Below are 22,869 nucleotides of genomic sequence, written 5' to 3'. Positions count from 1 at the left end.
ACACACACACACACACACACACATATATATATAGCTCTTTTTTAATATTTCTTGTAATTTTGAAATTTTTATAATTATAATTGAAAAGTGAGAAAAGCATATCCTTAGAAGCAAAGATATATAGGCAAACAATGGCCAAAACTTGAAATAATATATATATGTAAAATATAGGAATTTGGTGCTATGTATAATACATGTAAATGCCTAAAAAACAATTACGGATTACAAATAATGTTTCCGTGAAATTTTTTATTAAGCAGAACGGGCATGAAAATTCCAAACTGCGGTGGCCGGCAATTGCCCTTAGAAATTACGTAATCGACTCCGTGCTCTTCCACACGACGACTGCTTCTCAATCTTCATCCTCAGTCGGCACTCATCCGTCCTACCACGTAATAGCAGATCAAAGAGCGCGTGGCCTCTCTCCAATATTTTTCCTTTCTCCAACTCTTCCATCTCTCACCCCGTCTTGGATCATTTCGCCGTCTCCTCAGATCTGCGATCGATCGTCGCCTGATAGGCCGATCTCTTACTTGCGCGCATAGAATTGCAGATATCACGGTCGGAGTTTGAGATTTTAATCGATTTCACCTCCCTTACTAGATCTCATCAGGCGTTTGTGATTGTATAGTTTGCCATCTTTCCTTTCGAATCGTTGCATCCGGAATCCGAAGATTTGATAACGGCGGAGGTAAGAAATTTTTGCATCGGTAAGTTGTGTCGGTGAATCGATGGTGGATTGCCGAAGCCTGATCGAGTTCTGCCGGGCTTTCGAGGAGCATCGGCAGACGGCGAACTTACAGGCTTCACTGGACAGTCGGAATTGTCTATCTAGTGCCCGGAATAGAAGGTTCAAATCTTTGAACCCCCTCTCACATCCTTTCTGCGAGCAGTCCCCTCAAGCAGCCATGGACGTCTTCATGCTTATACTTGTTCTCGGCTCGATCGGTGTTTTAACTGTGCCCTGTTTCAAACTAATTTACGATGAAGCTTCTGAGATGTTCCCTGTGGCGGTTGACCTTATGGGCGAGGTCGTCTGTCTTACCTACATAGCCTACGCTACTGGTTTTGTCCTGATGGTGGTCACAGGCATTGCTCTTTGGGAGATCATCAATCAACAGCTTAGGAAGTGCGGGAATCCAAATTGTAGGGGGCTCAGGAAAGCGGTAGAGTTTGATATCCAGCTTGAATCTGAAGAGTGTGTGAGGTTCATGCCGCCCTTGCCGAAGGATGCATTTGGCAATCAAACACTGGGGCTGGGACAGGATCACAAGGAGTTGGAAGCTGAATTAAAGAAGATGGCGCCTCTGAATGGCCGCACTGTTCTCATCTTTCGCTCACCCTGTGGATGCCCAGCAGGCAGAATGGAAGTTTGGGGGCAAAAGAAAGTCCGGCGTATCAAGAAGTAGACTTCGACAATACCTTTTCTGTTTTAGCAATTTAGTTCTTTATATACTAATAAGTTATATACCCTAAAGAATAACGATAGTAATTAATCTATGTTCACCATTACTAATGGTAGTGCTCTGCCTGCTCCTAGGACAGAGCTCATGTTACTGGGAATATGGGCTCCCTATGTTACTTCACATGTACAAGAACAACATTTATTATATTTTCAATTACTTTTTTATGTTATTTAACTTAAACTTGCTTTCTGGAATCCTCTCATTCATTAATTCAACAAAAAGTAAAGCTGTTGTAAATGTAAATATCTCTTTGAGGGTGGCAGAGTTATTCTGATGCATTTCCTGTTGAGTGTGATTCTTATACACTGTTTTTCTTCTTATTAAAAATTAATTTCTTTTAGGTAGGTAGTGATGATGTAAGAAGTTTGAATTTTTCTAAATAGCAGCCTTTATATTGAATGGAAAAAATTGTATGCTTGATACAGGCCAATTGGTCAGCATCATACATCTAATGCATCACCTATAATGACATCAGCTAAAGCATAAAGTGGTAGATTGCATTTTGTGTTTGAGTTTCTTTTTGCCTATGAAGGAAAACTTGCTACACATAATTCATGGCGGGGTGTCGTTTATATTAAAGTCACTATGGGGCTTGATGCGTAACACTTCACTTTCAAAGTCATAGTGAAATCTATAGTGGCTGCAAGATGACCTAGTCATCAATCGAGTTGTATAAAATCCTATGTTCATCTGCATTTATTTTTTTTGTATTTCATTTATTTTTCATTCTTTGTGTTTACTATGTTAAAAAAAGGCAAATGTAGACCTAGGAAGACTTGGGCTTATTGTATAAAAAATAATCTTAATTTATTAGAACTAAATGAAAATATGACATTAAATAATATGACATTAAAATAATCTTAATTTATTAGAACTAAATGAAAATATAATGGAGAAAAAAGATTCATGCAGAAAAAAGATTCATGCAGCCGATCCCACGTAGTGGGATTAAGGCTTTGTTGTTGTTGTTGTTATGTTTGAACTAAGTTTTATATATTTCCCAACAAATGTAGGTTTCTAATGCATATGAAAATAAGGATGGGTTTCATGAAAAAAATGGCGGAAGATTTACATACTTACAACTTAATGCCTATGTATTTACATATCAAACACCTAAACTTCAATTTGTACATATATGTCACCTTACCTATGCATTATTTTACTTTTTAAAAGTTAAAATAATGGTATTTTTTATTTGATATGAAATATTTGGGTGTTATAAATGTAAAAGATAGAGTTTTGGTGTTATATATATAAATACATAGGAATTGGTGGTATGCATGTAAATGCCAATAAATGGGGTAAAGGTTTAGTCAATTTCAACTAAGGTATCTACTAAGCAAACAAACAAATGATCCGCCTTCTTGTTATTGTGCATATAATCTTTACACATTTACATTTAGAGCTGGGGAAAAAAATTAATGAGTAGTAGAGAGAAATTTTTTTTTGAAAGCTTTACAACCCTAAAACTTCTTTAGAGATGGGGGAAAAAATAGAGTGAAATACCTAATTATTTATAGCACATAATTGACCTTTGAAATTTTTGAAAATGCCTTTAATTAGATTAAAGATCATCATTTATTTTTTATCTACATTATTTTTAATCATTTTACATGAAATCCATCTATTTTCCTTAATTATACATCTTCTAAGTGTTATTTATCCCTGATATGTTTTAATTATACAGCTTCTAAGGGTTATTTATCCCTGGTATGTTTTTAGAGGTCTGTTGATTTACATTGTTTTGCTTTTGTATTGTGTGGAATTTAGGAAGAACTTTCTTAGAGGAAAAAACTCTCTAATTTTATCATTAAGCAAATACAGATATATACAACTCAGACTAACCCTAATAAAATTTTAGGGAAATTCAAATTATCATAATAAAAGAAAGAAATGTAACACACAATAATGAATGATTAAGGAAGAATAATTTTTCCCCCTCAAATGTAGCAGCAAACCCATAATTTTCAAAATCCTGGGTGGGCCCATGTGGTCCATATGATTATATGCATATCAACACTTTCTCTCAAGTTGGGTTGTATATATCATATATTCTAAACTTATTGCCGAAGGAGAACCTTGGTAAGAATTTTACTAATTTGATATTGAGTTGGGATGTATCATAGTTGTACAACCTCTCAATTGACCTTCTCAAAGATGAAGTGCCTGTCAATCTCTATGTATTTGGATCGATTATGATGTACTTGATTCTTTGAAATACTGATGGTTGATTGACTATCACTGAACATCATATTAATGCTTTTGTTCTCCATGTGTAGTTCCACCAGTAATTTTCTTAGTCTCATTCCTTTACAAATTCCTAGGGCCAGTGCACAATACTCAGATTCTGCACTACTTCTTGCTATCATAACTTGCTTTTTACTTCTCTAAGTAACCATACTATACAAATGAATAATAACTCATGGTAGATCTTCTTTCAATCAGATTTCCTGCCCAACTAGCATTCGTGTAGATCTTAATGGTGCGACTAGTTTTTTTTATTATTAATCCACGCTCTGCAGTCATCTTTAGGTACCCCATAATTTGAAAGACTAATTTTAAATGACCTTCATTTGGATTGTTTATATGTTGGCTTACTACATACATAGAAAAAACAGTGTCAAGTCTTATATGTGAAAAATAAATAAGTTTTCTCAAAAGCCTTTGATATCTCTCCTTTTCAATTGAGATGTTATCCTCTCTTTTTGATGACCATCGATTGAGATCCGTAGGATTATTTGTTGGTTGGCACCTCAATATTCTTGTCGCCTTTAATAAGTTAAATATATTTTTTCTGAGATATAACAATGCCTTGGTTGGATTTAGCTACTTTCATTCCTAGGAAATATCTTAAATTTTCAAAATCTTTGATCTGAAACTCGGAAGTCATTATATTTTTTATTGTTTCGAGTTCCCTTACGCCATATCCTGTAAGAATAATGTCATTTACATATACAATAAGGATAACTATCATATATTTTTGATTTGTTTTCATTAACAAACTGTGATCATAATACTCATCGACAAAAATAGTCTTAATGAACCTCTTAAGCCATGCTTTGGAAGATTGCTTCAACCTCTTTAGTTTGCACACTGACTGATTATTTGTGCTGTTCTTTATTCCGGGAAATATTTTCATATGTAGTCCTCAAGTGCCCCATTAAGAAATACATTTTTGATGCATTATTGACAACCAATAAAAAATAATACTCTTACTGTGTTGAGTTTCCCCATTGGTACAAATGTTTCCTGGTAGTTGATTTCAGAGGACTAAGTGAATGTTTTTACTACGAGTCTAGCCTTGAACCTTTTCATGCTTTCATCTGCTTTGTATTTAACACTAATTACCCATTTGCAAACCACAACACTTTTCCTAGGTGACAGAGTTGTTGTGATCCAGGTATTATTCATTTTAAGTGCAAGATTCTCCTTTTCACATTTTCCAAGCATGAATAAATAAGGTCTCTTGGATCACATTTGGGACTATACATTATCCAAGTTTCGAACAAAAGATTTGTAAAAGGATGATAATAGGATGATAATTTTTCATAGGTTCACAAATTTTTCTATTGGGTGTTTTGTGCATTCTTATGCTCTTCCTTGGTTTTGGTTCTCATGTGTGTATGAATACTTGGGGTATGTAGAGTTTGTTCCGATGATCAACATTCTTGATTTTTCATATTGTCCCTTATATACTTAGTTTTTTTCTTTCTAGTGTACGCATAAAGTTATTGGTTCTTAGTGGGAGTTGTAAAAGGATTTATGGAGTAATAGGTTCATTTTAAAATTGATTTGTGATAGTGGGACAAGAGCGGGTTCAACACGGATACAAAGGAGCTCAATTTGATATTATCTCCAACTCTCACCCTGAATGTCATATTTAGAGTAATTTGATTGGTTTTCAAATAAGGTGACATCCATGGAGTTGTATACATTTTTTTGTTTCTAGAGAATAACATTTATACTCTTTTTTGTTTGAAGGGTAACTCACAAAGATGCATTTGATTGACCTCGATCAGGTTAGGTCTAGTTAGTTGATGTTGATGAAAGTTGATGCAACTAAAATTTTTGGTGTTAGGTTAGAGATGAAAGACTGATGTGGAGGTAGCATTTTATGAGTGTGTTGAGAGGTTTATTAAAGTTCAACACTATGCTGGGCATCTTATTTATGAGATAAGTGGATTTGTGATTGAATGTGTGGGGTAAGATTTTATGTGTATGTTGAGAGGCTTATTAAAGTTTAGCACTTTGCTCGGTATCCTATTTATGAATTAAGTGGATGTGAGAATTGCATCTCGAAATTATTTGGGTACATTGTTAGTGAATAGAATTAAATAGGTCATATCAAAGAGAGATTTGTTCTTTTTCTCAGCCACACCATTTTGCAGGGGGTATGTCAATACGAGCTTATATGAATTATGTCATTTTTGGATAGATAAGTGTCGAGAGTGGAGTTGTTGTAGTATTTTTTATTATGGTTTTGAGAATCTAAATTTTGCTTTGAAATTGGGTGATGATCATGTTGTGGAAGGTTTGAAATATGCTGACAGTTTTAAATTTTTTCTTCATGAGAAAGGTCAAAGTGGTACTAGTGTGATCATCAATGAACGTGACAAATCATTTAGCCCCATTTATATTTTTTATTTTTGAGTGCTCTTAGATATCACTATGAATCATGGAGAAGGGATGTGCTAGTTTGTATTTCAGACTTAGGTTTACTTTTCAAATATGTTTAGCGAGTTAACAAGTTTCTCACTTATAAGAACTAGACTTTTTATTGATAAATAAGTATGGATACAAAAAAATTAGGATGCCCAAGGTAAAAATGTCATAATAGAACTTGACTCTCATGAGAAATAAACTTAGATACAAAAATTGACTTAAAGGATTATGAATGCTGGGACAGTCTTTTTAAAGTGGGAGTTCAGTGAGCAGATAAAGTCTTATGATACATATCAGGACTGTCAATCAGCTTCTCCGAGCCTATGACCAAGTTAGAGAATATAAAACATAGTTTGAAGAATAAGATATTTTGTGAGATTCAATCTTTTCGTTCTTTCCACAGCTGAGTTATTAGTGGTTCTAACTTCACCATTGTCTTTACAAGAATGAAATGATTGGAAAGCAATGATATCACCTGCCATTATCCAAGGCTGATTATTCATGTTGAGAGTAACAAGAGCAGATGAAAGACTATCTTGATATACTAAAAGACGAGTAGAAGGGTCATAATATTGTTTCAGAAGCTTTTGGAGTGCCTCAAGTTGTTCCTTGTTGAATGAACTATGTTCATGAGGCTTGTCTTTCTTTGTTGCTGAGCTTACTTGATTTTTTCCATAATCTTTGACTTTGTTTTGCTTCTAATTTGCAGGTTTTTCATAAAACTTTCAGCACTTCTCCTATAGATGACCAAAATTCTTACAATGTTTACACCACGGTTTGTTCTTCTTTGACCTATTGTTTTGAGATGATTAATGAGTGTATAAAGTTGAGTTGTCAACATTTGATGTAGTGGGATTACCTGCCATCATGAGTTTCTTTCCGCTTTCTTCCTTTCGTACTTTAGCTGAAATTTCACTAATTGAGGGAAGATGATTGGTTCCCATGATTCTTTCTCTGACTTCGTTTAGTTCCTTGTTAAGTCCTAGAAGGAACTTAAAGATTCTCTTCTATTCAACAATGATTTGTAAATAGCAGAGTCTTGTGAGCACCTCCTTGTGTTTGTTTCATACATATCTAGTTGGAGCCAATATCAAAGAGTGTTGAAGTAGTAACATTCAACTCACTCTACATCAGTTCATGTAATCTAGTTTCAATGTCAAAAAACTCAGAGGTGTTGTCAACACTTGAATAGGTTTCTCTTGCGGTATCCCAAATTTCTTTTGTTATATTGTACAGGAGAAAGTTTTTTTCTAATTTGTAGGATCATGGAGTTGACAAACCACGACATGACCATGCGATCTTTAATCTTCAATGTTCAATGTCTAGGAATTGTAATTTTTAGTGCGAGATTTTCTTCTGTGAGATGATCATTTTTTCTTTTATCACAGATATACATGAATATTGATTAAGGCCATTGGAGGAAATTGTTGTCACGTAGTTTGTGATTTCTAATGCAGGAAAAGATTTTAGATGCTAAATAATCAAACATTTTATGTTCAGATTCAGAAGTAAGAAATAAATTTTTCTTTTTTGTTCGTCATGATGATTTTCACCAGAGAGGGAAACTGCCTGTCGACCACAAGATTTCCATCAGAGAGAGAAACTGTCTGTCGCCTACACAGGATTTTCATTGGAGAGGAGAGAGAGGCCATCTATCGTTCCCATAAGATTCCCACAATAGAAGAAAAGATCGAATGCCAAGGTGTCTGCGATTTCCACCAGAGAGAGATTTCAAACCCACTTAGGATTCTCAAGGAGGTAGACATAAGAGATCATCCAATCTGGGATTTTCACTAGAGACTGAAGATCTGAAGGGTGTCCTTCGGGATAAGCCTGCGAGGATCGCAAAAGATTGGAAGGTTGTTGGGATTTCACGTTTGACCTAGTTGCATGCCAAAGGGATCATGTGATATCAAAAGAGTGTTACAATTTTACGTTCGACCAGCTGCAAGCTGACGAAATCACAATGTCTACATGCCGACGGGATCAAATCGCGAAGGATCTGATCTAATAAATGCATGCATGGAGAAAAATCTCGAGCGACAAGGGATTCGATGGAGGGCCTGTAGGGACTAGCGACTTTAGGGAGATGCTCCGATGGATTAATGAGAGCTAGGGTGTGTTTCCTCGCTCTGATACCATGTGGAATTTAGAAAGAACTTTCTTAGGGAAAAAATTCTAATTTTATTATTAAGCAAATAACAAATATACACAACTCAGACTAACCCTAATACAATTGGAGGGAAATTCAAATTTTCATGATAAGAAAGAAATAAATAAAACACACAATAATGGATAATTAAGGGAGAGTAATTTCCCCCTCTCAAATATAACAGCGGATCCACGGTTTCCTAAACTGCATGTGGGCCCATGTTGTCCACAATCATATGTATATCAACACATTGTATAATGACTTTGTTTAAGTCAAACCTACAATCTCTTTTGGTCAATCTTAGGGGAGAGAGATAGAGTTTGTTTCAATAAAAAAACTAGAAAGTAATGTACTTTTATACAAAATCATTGTTCTATTTATCTTTTGTTTCTTTTTCTCGATGCATCAATGTTGTTAATATCAAGCAATTATGTTATTAATATCAAAACGGTTAGCGGGGATCATTATATCCTTGAAAACCCAATTGAGTTGTATAGTCAGACAATGTTGTCTTGCATTGTTTTATCTTTTTTATTTTATCTTTTTTGCATTCTACGTGCTTTTATATTTCTAGTTTGTTTCTTTTGAAGGAGGGCTTAGTACCTAGATTTTGAATATATATATATATATATATATATATATAATTCCTGCAGTGTAAGAAAGTGACGTGACAAAGGTGTGCTCATCGAGAACGACCTAGCGGCCCAGAAAACTGATTGGCTTACGCTAGTTAAAGATCATTTGAACCAATCAAATAATATACGCCTAAGCAATGCATCCTGATGCTAGAGTCAATCGAGGGAACCTTGAGACATCAGGGGGTCACAAGTTTCAACCACCTTCACCGGGATCTCCTCGCCCAATGAGTTATACTGGAACTAGTAGGGGAAGTAGTGAAAAAATAAAAAGTAAACTTTCATTAATATTAAAAAAGGATTACAACATGATTCGAACAAAAAAGAGCAACACAAACACAAAACAACACAAGCAAACACTCCTAAATGTATTTCAATGGGTGGTGGAGGTCGGCTAGAGTGATAGGAATGATTAAGAAGGATGATGGCGGTTACGCGAAGGCAGGTGGTGGCAAAGGGTAGGTGTGGAACTTTAGGGACAATCAGCGGGAAATGTTGTAGGTGGTCGGCAGAGGTAGTGGGGTGGTTGGGAAGAGCTTTAAAGGAGTTAGGAAGGTGAGACAGAAGTAGTAATTTGCAGGAAGGGGGATGGTTGGGTGTCGAGTGATAGAGGGAGAGTCGACGGTAGAAGATTGGGGGAGAAGAAGGTTCGGGGAAGGTAAAAAGTGAGTATACAACCTCCACCTCGGAGAGGATGCAACCAAAACACCATCACTTCTCAGATACAGTTCATAAAGGGGAAAGAAACTCCATATAGGAGATGTGAAACTAAATACACAAATAACTTACTCTTCACACACCAGTTGACAATTATTTATAGCCTCCCAATAAACTTCTACTCAAAAGAGGTAAGAAGGATCCAAAATCCTGAAACTCCTAAAAGTGTCGCCCTCCCCTCGGTTTGCGAAGGATCGAGGGACATCGCGATTCTGCCCTGTCTACAGTACCTGTGAAGAGTCGTGGGCCTATCATCTTGCGGAAACAAGCGCCCGCATTGGGCGCTTTTAGTGCCTGCAATCGGGCACTAGGGCAGCACCCGTGTCAATCTACTGGGTTGGGGTAGCTTCAGCTTCATTGGTCGAAGCTTCTGTTTCATTATCAGCCACCCTAGTTCCCATTGAAGACTGTACTGTTGCCCAAGATCTTTGAGGGTCTTCCCCAGCTTGCAAGCAAATGGTCATATCAATCTGTTCTTTTGGGGCGATGTACCACGCCTATGCTGGCAAATCTTTCCAAAGTAACATATGATCTGTTTAATCGAGCATGTAATGATAGTAACCAGACCCTTCTCGCACCGCGGTGGTGCTGTTGGTTTAGCGTCGTCCTGACATACCCTTGGTCGTATCTACTCTGTATCGGGGGAGGTGTCTCGGTCCTCTCGTCTGGTGTCATCACTAAAATAGGTTATGTCGACAATGTTTTGTGGAAAAGAGATCTTGTGACCTCGAACTCTGTCAAAGGAAGAAGGGTGATGCGCTTCCCTTGGTAAAATAATGTGTTTTTTTATCCATTGTGTTGAGTCCTTAGGTCAAATTTCCACGATCTTCCCAACATGAAGTGACAGACATCCATAGGAACCATGTCACACTACACCTGGTCTTGCAGCTGTCCTTCGATAAAAAATTCTACCAAGCATCTTCGGTCGATGTTGACTTGATTCTCCTTCTTCGGCCATATCAGTGAATATGATTGGGAATATTTTTGAGTTGTGAGTCCTAATTTCTTTATCATCTGTGTCGATGCCACATTCTAGCTGCTTCCGCCGTTGATGATAAGATTGCATACCTTTTCGTCCCTGTGCAACGCGTGTAGAATATGTTGTGGTGAAACCAATGCGAATCCATGGTGACCTAAATTTTTAGGATTCGGCGAATCACGAGCGCTTCTCCTTCTTCTAGTGGAAAGTGATACTTCTCATCCTGTTCCTCGGCTTTCTCTTTTTTGCTAATTCTTCTATGGTGTCTTGATCTGTGAGTGTGACTAACCTGCTCGTGGGGCAGTTGGAGGCAATGTGGCCGTAGCTGTGGCATTGGTGCCACTTTCTGGATGGCATCGTGTTGGAGGAGATTCCCTTCTGTTTTTTCCGCTTTGATCTGTAGTGTCATTTCTCTATCCGGACTTGCTCTTTTGTCTTGAGAAATTTCTATCGGTCGTGGTAATTGTAGGTGACAGCCTGCCTAAAGGTTTCTGCTTGAAAGATGATTGTTCCCGACTCTGCCTTTGTTGTCTTTCCACCTTCAAGATTAATGTCTGGACATACCCTAGCATCCGGTATGGTTGTAACTGTACCACATTGCTGATGGCGGGTTTCAGACCCCTAAAATATCTAGTAATCGTATGTTCCTCAGGCTTCGTCATCTTGCACTTCATCTACAAGTGGTCAAATTAGACAGCCAACTCTTCAACTGAAAGATCCCTTTATTGTAAGTTGTGGAGTTTTAGAAACATATATTGGCGATAGTAGGGCGAGAGGTACTTTTTTTGCATTACTTTCTTCATCTTCTCCCATCTAATGATATTTTCACCGCTTTTCTTCTTTTTCTGTCTCTGCACATTTTCCCACCAAAGGAAAGTGCTCTTCTTTAGCTTAATAGCGGCTAGCTTGACTCGTTTGTCTTCTGATACATCTTTATATTCAAAAATTCGTTCAATGGAATGCAACCAGTCAATAAACTCATTAGGATCCATATCTCATTCAAATTCTGGAAGGTGGAGTCTCTTCTCTCGACCTCCTTTGATATTGGATACCACAACGGCGGTTGATATTCTTTATCGTTGTGACCTTCCTGTGGAACGGATTAAGTTCCTCGTTTTTGTCTTCCCCATGACTCTCTTGATCATGGTTGAAGGTAATCTCTTTCTGGTTACCATCATCTAGTTAGATCTCTTTCCAAGTAGAGCCCAACGTATCTATTCGCGGTGGCATGATTAGAGTTGGAATTGGAAGAAAAAAATTGGAGGTGGAATGGGTAGGGGTGGACGCTGGGGAACTCTAGGATAAGACTAAGGTTGAGCTATCTCTCATAGCATATGATATCGGAACTAGTAGGAAAAATAGTGGAAACACAAAAAGTAAACTTTCATTAATATTAAAATAGGGTTACAATATGACTCAAATAGAAAATAACAACACAAACACAAAACGACACAAGAAAACATTCCTAAATGTAATACAATGGGTGGTGGAGATCGACTAGAGGGATCAGAATGATTAGGAAAATGATGGCAATTGCGCGAAGGCGGGTGGTAGCGTAGGGAATGTACAGAACTATAGGGACAATAAGTGGAAAGGGTTGTAGGTGGTCGACAACGGTAGTGGGGTGATTTGGAGGAGCTTAAAAAAATTAGGAAGGCGAGACATCAGTCGTAATTAGTAGGAAGGGGGGTGGTCGGATGTCAGGGTGACAGAGGGAGGATCGGCGACAGAGTAGTAGAGGAGGAGAAGGTTTGGGGAAGATAAAAAGGGAGGATGCAATGACCGATACAATCATCACTTCGGAGAGAGTATAGCCGAAGTACCACCAGTTCTCAGATACAACCCACAAAGGGGAAAAAAACTCCACACAAAAGATTTGAAACTAAACACATCAAGAACTAAATCTTCACACACCGGGGACAACTATTTATTGAAACTCCTACAAGCGTAGCCCTCCCCTTGGTTCACGAAGGATCGCGGGGCATCGCGATCCGAGCTTATTTATAGTAATCGCGAATAGTCACGAGCCTCCCTTCCCGCTTTTGTCGCTTGCAATCGGGCGCTTTTGTCGCTTAATCAGGCGCTAGAGCAGCACCTGCGTCAATGTGTAAACAATCACTCAGCTTATGGTGACTCACCCTCCGCCTATGACATAGTTTTACTTAGCAAGGAGGGATTCTCTCGGCGAGCATTGATGGTTAATGATCGGATCAATACATCCAACTGACTAATTTCAACTGACCGGTTTAGTCCCGCCGACTATCTTCATAAATCTAGTCGGTTGTTCTTAATTGACGGGTCAACTAACCGATGGTCCCTAACCAGAAGGCCAACCTACATTATTAGTCATCTCACCTCGTCGGCCCAAACGACTGAGCTGAATAATAGCAAGACCTTGGGCCCACAGGGGATATAATTCCTGAAAAATCCTGAGATACCCTATTTTAATAGTGGCATAAAAGCAACTTTAACTTTTGTACCACTGGGATCATTTTATGATTAAAATATTATGCAATTTCCTCATTTTACTATTTATTAGTGCACTCCTTCCATCTCTCTTTCTCTCTTCCTCTTGTCTCACACTCTATTTCTTGTGCGTGATTCATAGGACAATCTCAGATACAACACACACACGGACATACGACACTATGCTCACTTTTTTTTTGCCATTACCCTATTGTGCTAACTCTATGAAATAATTTCTACTAACAGAGACTTTTCGGGGCTTATCTAGTAAATGGTTTCCATAAGTTATTTAGCTCTACCTCATGCTAGAGCAACCTTAATATATTCTTCACTTAGATGGTAATATAATATAAGCTGCACACGCTCTGTTTTCTTATCTTTTTTTTTCATTAATCTTCTTCCATTCCATTTTTTTTTCTTGCAACTCTTGCATAAAAAATATGGAAATTATAATATTTCAATGTTTAATTCTTCTATCCTGTGGTATGAGTTTGTGTGCTAATAATTCATATATGCTCCAAATCCAGTAGACGGTTTGTTTAGTCCGTGATTGTCGTTGACAATGTATACATGATACAACCCAATTGGTAGTCTTCATACATGTAATGCATCACATATAAGATCATCAACTAAAGCATAAAGAGATATATTACTTGTTATGTTGCGGAGCAAAATTTTTACCCATGAAGGAAAAAGTGCGACACAATTAATTATGGGCCGACGTTTGTATTAAAGCCAGTATGGGAGTTTAGTTGTAATTCTCCACTGTCAAAATTATAGTGAAATCTACAATGGCTGTAATATGACCTATTCATCAATTGAGTTAATTTATATTCAATTCTAAATTCATTGGCATTGATTTTTTTTTTCTATTTAAAATTTTTCCATTCTTTGCATTTGAATTAAGTTTTGTCTATTTCCCAACACATTCCTATTGCTCGCACATATAATAATAATGATGGTATTATGCACCAAAAAATAAAAAAAAATAAAAGAAGAATGATAGAGTAAAGGTCTAGTAAATTTCAAACAAAACAACAAATGATACTCCCTTCTTGGTGTGCATGTAATCTTACACATTTAAATTTTAGAGTTAGGGGCCTTTATAGGAAGAAAATTTATAAATTAGCAACAACGACAACAACAAAAACAAGCCTCTATCTCATTAAGTGGGGTCGGGTACATGAACCTTTTCTCTTCATTTCGTCCTATGGGTGTCATATTTTCATTTAATTCTAATAGATTAAGATCATTTTGTATACCATATGCCCAAGTTTTTTTAGTTCTACCTCTACCTTTCTTAAAATAAGTCGAATCTAAAGCATCTGCACTCCTAATCGGATCATCAGATGGTCGACGTTTAATGTGACCAAACTATCTAAGACAACTCTTTTTAATCTTATCCTCCACTGGAGCTACACCAACCCTATTACAGATATATTCATTTCGCAATTTGTCTCAAGTGTCAAGCCACTCATCCACCTAAGCATTCTTATTTCAGCAACACGTAATTTTGTTTTATCCTTCTCTTTTAATGGCCAAAATAATAAGGTGAAACACCTAATTATTTATAACGAAAAATTGTTCTATGAAACTTTTGAAAATGTCTTTTCATTGAAGGACATCATCTTATTTTTAATACATTTTTTTAAGCATTTTACATTAAATACATTCATTCACCTTAATTGTACTTCATCCAAGGTTGTCCTTGATATGATTCTGAAGGTCAGTCAATTTTCACTATTTTGCTTTTGCATTGTATAGAAACTATTTGTGTGATTCAAATTTATAATCTCTTTTAGTCAATCTTAGGGGAGAGAATAGAGTTTGTTTCAACAAGAAGCTAGAAGACAATGTATTTTCGTACAACATCATTGGTTAGTTTTATCTTTGGGTTTTTTCTCGTTGCAATAATGTTGTTAATATTAAAAGAGTTATAACGGATCTTTATATCCCCGACAACCCAATTGAGTTTTATATTTATATAGTATTGTACTATTTTGCTATTTGATTTTTTTTTTCCTTTTTGTTTTTCGCACTCTACTTGCTTTTATCTTTCTAGTTAATTTTCTTTTGAGAAGGGCCTAGCACCCATCATTTGAAAAAGAAATACAAAAAGAACACCGTGCTAACTGTTTTCTACTATCACCCCGTTGTGCTAACTCTATGAAATAGTTTCTACTAACACAGGCACTTTTCGGTGCTCATATATTACATGGTTTCAATCAGTTATTCAGTTCCACCACATGTTAGAACAACCTCGACATATTCTCGATTGGATGGTAATGTAAGCCTTTCTCTTGACTGTGCTATTTTTACCCCATTTTTTGATCTTGTAATTCTTTCATAAGAAACATGGAAATTGCAAGTTTGGGCTGTTTAATTCGTCTATACGTTGTTCTGAGTTTGTGTGCAAATAATTCATATATGCTCTAAATTAAGTAGGTCGTATTGCTTGGTCTGTGGTTGTTGTTGACATTGTATGTATGATACAACTGAATTTGTGAGTATTATACATCTAATGTATCACATGTAAGGACATCAAAAAAAGCATAAAGGGGTAAATTACATTTTATGTTGTGGAACTTAATTTTTTCCTATGAAGGAGAAACTAGAAAGTGCTACATAATTAATCGTAGCCCGACCTTTATATTAATGCCACTATGGGGTTTGACTTGTAATCCTTCACGGCCAAACTCATTGTGAAATCTATAGCGGCGACAAGATGACCTAGTCATCAATCGAGTTGTATAAAATTCTATGTTTATCTGCAATATTTCTTTCTTCTATTTCAGTTATTTTTCATTCTTGTTTTTTTAGTTAAGTTTTGTCTGTATTCCAACACGTTCGAATCGCTCACACATACAAAAATAATTATAGTGGTTTCACGCAAAAAATAATGATGGGTAAGGGTTTAGTAAATTTCAACCAAGTTATCTACTAAACAAAATAACAAAGGTTCCTCCCCTCTTGCTAGTTTGCATGAATCTTACACATTTACAGTTTTGAGTTGTGGGCATTCATAGAAGGAAAACTTTATAGGCTAGCAGAGCTACAGAGAAAACTAAAACTTCTTTAGAAAAAGAATGAAATTCCTAACTATTTATAGCACAAAATTGGCCTTTAAAACTTATGAAAATGTCTTCTCATTAAATTAAAGATCATGTACTTTTTATCTACATCTCCATCTATTCACCTTAATTATAAATCTTCCAAGGGTTATCCCTGGTATGGTTTTGGAGGCCAGTTGATCTAATTGTTTTGGTTTTTCATTGTATAGAGTGTATTTGATTCAAATCTATAATCACTTTTGGTCAATCTTAGAGGAGAGATATAAAGTTTGTTTCAACAAGAAGCTAGAAAACAATGTAACTTTACACACAAAATCATTGACATGGTATATTCTTTGGGTTTCTTCTTCTCGTTGTAGTAATGCTGCTAATCAAAGGGGTTATCATGGATCTTTATATTCTAGATGACCCAGTTGAGCTGTATATTCATGAAGTATAGTCTTGTATTGTTTTCTGTGTGACTTTTTTTTCTTGCACTTTGACTGCTTTTGTATTTCTAGTTTGTTTCATTTGGGGCTTAGCATTCAGATTCTGAAAAAAAAAAACCATGCTAATTTTTATTTTTGCTATTACCCTACCGTGCTAACTCTATGAAATAGTCTACCAACAGAGAGACTTTTTGAGGCTTATCTATTAAATGGTTTCAATAAGTTATTCAGTTCTATCTCCTGCTAGAGCAACCTTGACACATGCTTCACTTGGTAATATAAGCTGCACAAGTTCTATTGTCCTTTGTCTTTTTCTTGACCGCCCTTCTTCAATTCTTTTTTTTCTTGTAATTCTTGCATAAAAATATGAAAATTGCAAGTTTTGAATGTTTAATTCTTCTATCCATTGGTATGAGTTTGTCTGCTAATAATTCATAAATGCTCCAAATTAAGTAGACCGTTTTGTTTGATTTATGATTGTTATTAACAATGTATGCATGATACTACCCAATCGATAGGCGTCATGCATGTAATGTATCATGTATAAGAACATCAACTAAAGCATAAAGGGATAAATTGCATTCAGCTTAATTTTTACCTATGAATGAAACAGTGCTACACATAATTAATCGCGGGCTGATGTTCATATTAAGGCCACTATGGGGGTTGAGTGATAATTTCAAAATCATAGTGAAATCTAGTCATCAATTGAATTAACTTTTATAAAATTCTATGTTCATCTGCTTTTATTATTTTTAATATTTTTATTTTTTGTGTTTGAATTAAGTTTTGCCTATTCTCCAACACATGCAGATCGCTCACACATACAACAATAATGATGGCTTTCATGTAAAAAAAAAAAAAAAAGGATTGATGGTGTAAAGGTAGTAAATTCATTTCATCTAAGTTGTCTACTACAAAAACTGGTCCTCCTCTATCCTTGTTAGTGTCCATGTAATCTTATACATTTACATTTTAGAGTTGGCCCTTCATAGGATGAAGTCTTCATAGATTAGCAGAGAGAAAAACTAAAGCCTTGCGCCTTAAAACTTCTTTAGAAAGAGAGAAAAAAATATGGTGAAATACCAACTATTTATAGCACACAATTGACCATTGAAACTTTTGAAATTTTCTTCTCATTGAATTAAAGGTCATAATATTGTTATTTATCTACATTTTTTTAATCATTTTACATTAAATCTATCCATTCACCTTAATTGTACATCTTCCAATCGTTATACTTGATATGTTTTTAAAGGTCGGTTGATTTACACTTTTACTTTCACATTGTATAAAGACATCCGTGTGATTCAAATCTACATTCTCTTTCATTCCATCTAATAATCAGTTTTGTGAAATTAGGTAAAAATTTTTGGCGACTTAAAATGTGTCCCAATTTTTGCATACCCCATATTTCAACTGAAACAATTTATAAAATTTTATGCATTAAAGCGATCAATTAGATATATCATCTATATATAAATTATGAATAGATTGAAAGATATAAAATCAGAAGTTATAAATTTAATTACCTTAATTAAACCTAACTTTATTCTAATCCTTCACTAATTACACATATGCACTGAAGCCACCGTCTTACTCACGTGATTTTTAGCTCTTTAGATGCGTTGAATGGTTGGGATCCTTTAAAGAGCTTTCATGTGTCTTCCTTCCCCTCTCCACTATTTTCGGTTACCCCCAGAAGAAGGATTTTGCAAGCTCCAGCATCTGTAGCAGGCGCGAACTGTGCGATCGTAGGGGAGCCACAACTTGCGGAAGAGACTTCCGGGGAGATTTCTGTAAGTGTGAAACTCAGTTTAGTGATATTCTAGACATTCCTTTCTTACACTTCCATTTTGAGAAATTTCAAGAATTGTACATCTTTTTCATTTCCAGCCGTCATAGTGGAGACGAGGTCATGTTGGAAGCGAAAAAGTTGGTTTGTGATTTTATGTAAGGAATTCTAGCACGATATCAACAAGATTAAGGGAAGAGTAAGTAAAGATTAGAATAAGATGTAAAAAATTTGACAAGATTAAAGAAGATTGGTTATGCCAAGAATCCCATTTCAGTTAAAAAAATTACTCTATGAGCCAAGATATTATGAAATCCTAAGATATTTACAAATTTCATGTTGACCTGAGACGACGAACTTGAGACGAGCATGTGGAAACTAGTTATAGAATGACTCCGTAAATTCAGTTTAATTAATTCTATTTTAAGAAGAATAATTTAATTAATGGAAATTGCTTTAATTTTAAAGTTTGATTTTGTTCTATAAGTTATTAATATCCATATAAATGTTCTCGCAACGTCCAGTTAGTTACCGAAAATTAAGAATCTAGCATGACAACTGATGTGAGCAATTATATTTCTATGTTTTGGTAATTTTTTTTATTTCAAAATATAGGTTTGACTTCATGTATTATACTCAAGTTTAGTTAAATCATTCATATTGTTAGACATGATGGATATGCATGATAAGACAAAAGAAAATGATATGCATGATATGAAATATATGTATGAGATAAGAGATATGAATGATATAAGAAATATACATGATTTGAGAAATATGTATGATGAATAGTTGCGCATCAGAGTAAATATGCATATTAATAGATGCATGAAAATATCTTAGAATAATGTATATTATGAAAAATGAAATAGTTTATATCTGAATGCTTGTATGTGTATGTTCAGAAGAGGAGTTCAACCCTAAATGGTACAAGCAGGGGACTGGCGCATGCGTAGAGTTTTTTCTACCACCTCAGACAATTGTGATGGTTAGATCACTAACTGTTGTGCCGATAGAATAATATCGATTAGGGATAAGTAGACAGAGCTTACCATTATAGACAATTGTGATGTTTACATTGCTAATCGTTGCGTCGATGAGACAATATCAGCCAGGGATAGGTAGGGGCCTTTTCACCCAAAAAATTGTAATGTTTAGATCGTTAATCGCTGTGCCGACTTGGATAATATATATCAGAGGTGTGTTAGGTTTTGTTGAATATGATCCCTAAAGAGACAAATGCGTATGTAAAGAGTATAAAGTAAAAGTAAAGCTAAAATAATTCATGTAAAAGATTTGAGTATTTTCTGTAAGGTCATTGAATAATACATTAGCATATTTAAAATTTTTTTATCGAAATATGAAAGACCAACATATTATTAGATTTATTATGGAGATATGAAAGAACAACATGCATATTGAATTCTTTTCATTGGATTACTGTAGTTTAAAAGTGCGATTACTCCTGAATTATTTTTAGATAGCTTATTATGTTGCTTTAAATAATTTTTTTAGGTTTAAGATTTTGAACAAGATGAATAAAAAAGATGATGAGCAAATATATATAAGAGGCATGAACAACAACAAAAATGTATAATTTCTACTTGTTAATGAAAATGGTTTTTGAAGTGGCTCTTTCATAAATTTTGGAATATTAAATTGTTAGTAATAGAAATAAAATAACAGATAATTGATTTCCATCGTCAGGCCATCCGAACGCCCGTTCCTGCCTTGATTAATTCCAAGTCCTGGGTCGGATCAAGATAGTCTATCTCAGGGGAGAAATAAAATTTTTTTCAACAAGATGCTAGAAGTGAATGTACTTTTATACATGATCATTGGTTTGGTATATCTTTGGGTTTCTTGTCGTTGCAATAATGTTGCTAATATCAAAAGGGTGATAACAGATATTTATATCCCGACAACCCAATCGAGTTTTGTATTCATACAATAAAGTCTTGTATTGTTTTCTGTTCGATTTTCTTTTTCATTTTTGATTTTCTCCTCTCTGAATGCTTTTGTATTTCTGGCTTGTTTCTTTTTGAGAAGGGCCTAGCACTCAACTTTTGAATAAAAATATAAAAAATACCTGTGCTAACTGTTTTCTGCTATCACCCCATTGTGCTAACTCTATGAAATAGTTCTATTAGTAGAAAGGCACTTGTCAGTGCTTATCTATTAAATGTTTTGAATTAGTTAGTCAATTTTGCCTCATGCTGGAGCAACTTTGACATATTCTTTACATAGATGGTAAAATAAACTGCACATGCCCTATTTTCTTTATTGCCTTTTTCTTCACGGCGCTGCTTCTATCCCATTTTGTGATCTTATAATTCTTACATATAAATCATGGTAATCACACGTTTTGGATGTTTAATTCTTTTATCCATTGGTATGAGTTTTTGTGCTACTTATTCATATATGCTCTAAATTTAGTAGGTCGTTTTGTTTGGTCTATGGTTGTTGTTGAGAGTGTATGCATGATATCATTCACTTGGTCGCCATCATACATCTAATGTATCACGTACAAGGACATCTGCTAAAGGATAAAGGTGTAAATTGCATGTTAGATTTTAAAGCTTATTTTCTGCCTTTGAAGGAAAAAAACTGCTACACATAATTAATCGCGGCCTGATGTTCATATTAAAGTCAATGTTGAGTTGTAATTATGCACAGTAAAAATCATAGTGAAATCTATGGTGACCGCAGGATGACCAAGTTATCAATCATATTGTATAAAATTTTATGTTTATATGTATCGATTCTTTTATATCTTCATTTATTTTTCATTCTGTGTTTGAAGTAACTTTTGTCAATTCCTCAACATTTGCAGATCACTCATGCTGCACCAATAATGACAGATTTCATGCAAAGAAAAAAAAGAAAGAAAGAAAAGGAATGATGGAGTAAAGGTTGGGTAAATTTAAACTGAGTTTTACTAAATTGCAACTAATTTATCTATTAAACAAAATAACAAATGATCCACCCTTCTCGTTAGTATGCATGCATTCTTACACATATTTACATTTTAGAGTTTGGGGCCTTAATAGGGAGAAGATTGCCTTAATAGGTAGAAGAATTTACAGATTGGCAGAGAGAATTTTTTTTTTTTGAAAGCTTGGCCCTAAAATTTCTTTAGAATGAGGGGGGGGAAAAATTTGGAAGTTCGAACTATTTATTGCACAAATTTGATCGTTGAAGCTTTTGAAACTGTCTTTTCATAAAATTAAATATCCTTATCGTATTTTTTTATCTGGGTTTTTTTAATCATTTTATATTAAATCCATATATTCACCTTAATTGTACATCTTCCAATGATTTTCCATGATTGGGTTCTGGAGATCAGTTGATTTACATTGTTTTGATTTTGCATTGTATAGAGTATTTGTGTGATTCAAATCTTAAATCTATTTGGAGGTTTACAAAGAATTTGAATAATGTACTTCTGATAGAACCGTATGCAGAAGTAGCTTATATACTCAGAATAACCTAACTCCATCCATCTCTTGACTTTTTCTTGCACGTGGAAAAACAAGTATAAATGCTATCATTGCAACGTATTATAGCTTGTAGCTCATAAAAATGAGAAAAGATGGGATTCTTCGAGTGCAGTAGTAGCTTTTTGAGCATTGTCATTTCACACTGATAAAGTTAATGCAAAGGGGAGTGGATATGTATAGCTTAATGTTCAGATTGAGGGACAGAATTTGTGACCTTGTATTTAACAAGTTTTTTTGTATGCCGTTCAAAATTAATTATTCTTCTTTTGAATTTTTTAATTGTTTAATTTTATTTTAATTCATCAATAGTAGGCAGAAAAATGGAATTCTTGAACTATTATATTTTCCATATTATTGATGGTGATATTATTCCATTAAACAGGCTAAACAATTATTAAATTCTTGTTCCATTTCTATACTTGCATGAGATGTTCTGCCAGTTATAGTGGAGTTGCATCCAATAAGATTTCTTTTAATTTGTACTTAGCTTGCAGTGACATTCATTTAAAATTTCCATGTACATGCCAATGATGTCGTTTGAAATTAAGCAGATGAAGGGAATCTTTCAATTAGTCTATGTTGCAGATTTCTTGAGTTTATGCTTGGTAATGCTTCTGCAACAGATGATTTTAGTCCATCCTGCGTGGGGAAGATAGTTATTGTAGCATTTTTTTTCATACTGTTTTTATGTTTGTAAAATTTTGTATGTAGAAAGGTTCATTGAAGGAAAATTAATGAAATGGTTTTAGTAACTAGCGTTCTTAGAAGGATTGGGAATCTTTTGATTTTTATATAACTATTCTTTTATATTTGTTTTCAGTTGCTGGCTTTGAATTTTTTGCTAGCTGCCCTTTGATATACAGGAAGGAGGATGCCTTCTTGATAGCAAAATTAACATTTCATGAACAAGCTGAGACCATATCAGATAATTATCCACTGTGCAGGACATGCCGTGCTCTTTTGCAACAATGTCAATGTTCATGTGATCGTAATGAAGT

The 22,869-nt window shown here is 35.0% G+C and overlaps 1 protein-coding gene across 2 annotated transcripts; it reads left to right on the top strand.

Moving 5' to 3' along the window:
* The first annotated feature begins 239 nt into the window (after positions 1-239).
* On the top strand, positions 240-22,869 carry LOC110029862 (uncharacterized protein At5g19025-like). 2 transcript variants are annotated; one of them, XM_020732331.1, is made up of 3 exons: positions 240-1,405; positions 21,205-21,283; positions 22,735-22,869. In XM_020732331.1, the coding sequence occupies exons 1-2, from the start codon at positions 732-734 to the stop codon at positions 21,224-21,226; spliced, it is 696 nt and encodes a 231-aa protein (XP_020587990.1). In that variant the 5' UTR covers positions 240-731; the 3' UTR covers positions 21,227-21,283; positions 22,735-22,869. The 2 variants fall into 2 exon arrangements, with proteins under 2 accessions (XP_020587990.1, XP_020587991.1); XM_020732332.1 differs by having other exon boundaries at positions 21,205-21,288.

This window comes from Phalaenopsis equestris, unplaced genomic scaffold (assembly GCF_001263595.1).
Source record: "Phalaenopsis equestris unplaced genomic scaffold, ASM126359v1 Scaffold000608, whole genome shotgun sequence".
NCBI lineage: Eukaryota > Viridiplantae > Streptophyta > Magnoliopsida > Asparagales > Orchidaceae > Phalaenopsis > Phalaenopsis equestris.
The sequence above is the reverse complement of the archived record's forward strand: the minus strand, read 5'-3'. Positions and strand labels throughout refer to the sequence as shown.

What these genes read in the sequence shown, in the direction of transcription:
- LOC110029862 (XM_020732331.1), top strand. Translation starts at nt 732, where the DNA reads ATGGTGGATTGCCGAAGCCTGATCGAGTTCTGCCGGGCTTTCGAGGAG. An exon ending in AAAGTCCGGCGTATCAAGAA is followed by an intron (nt 1,406 to 21,204) that starts GTAGACTTCGAC and finishes CAACATTTGCAG; the next exon opens with ATCACTCATGCTGCACCAAT.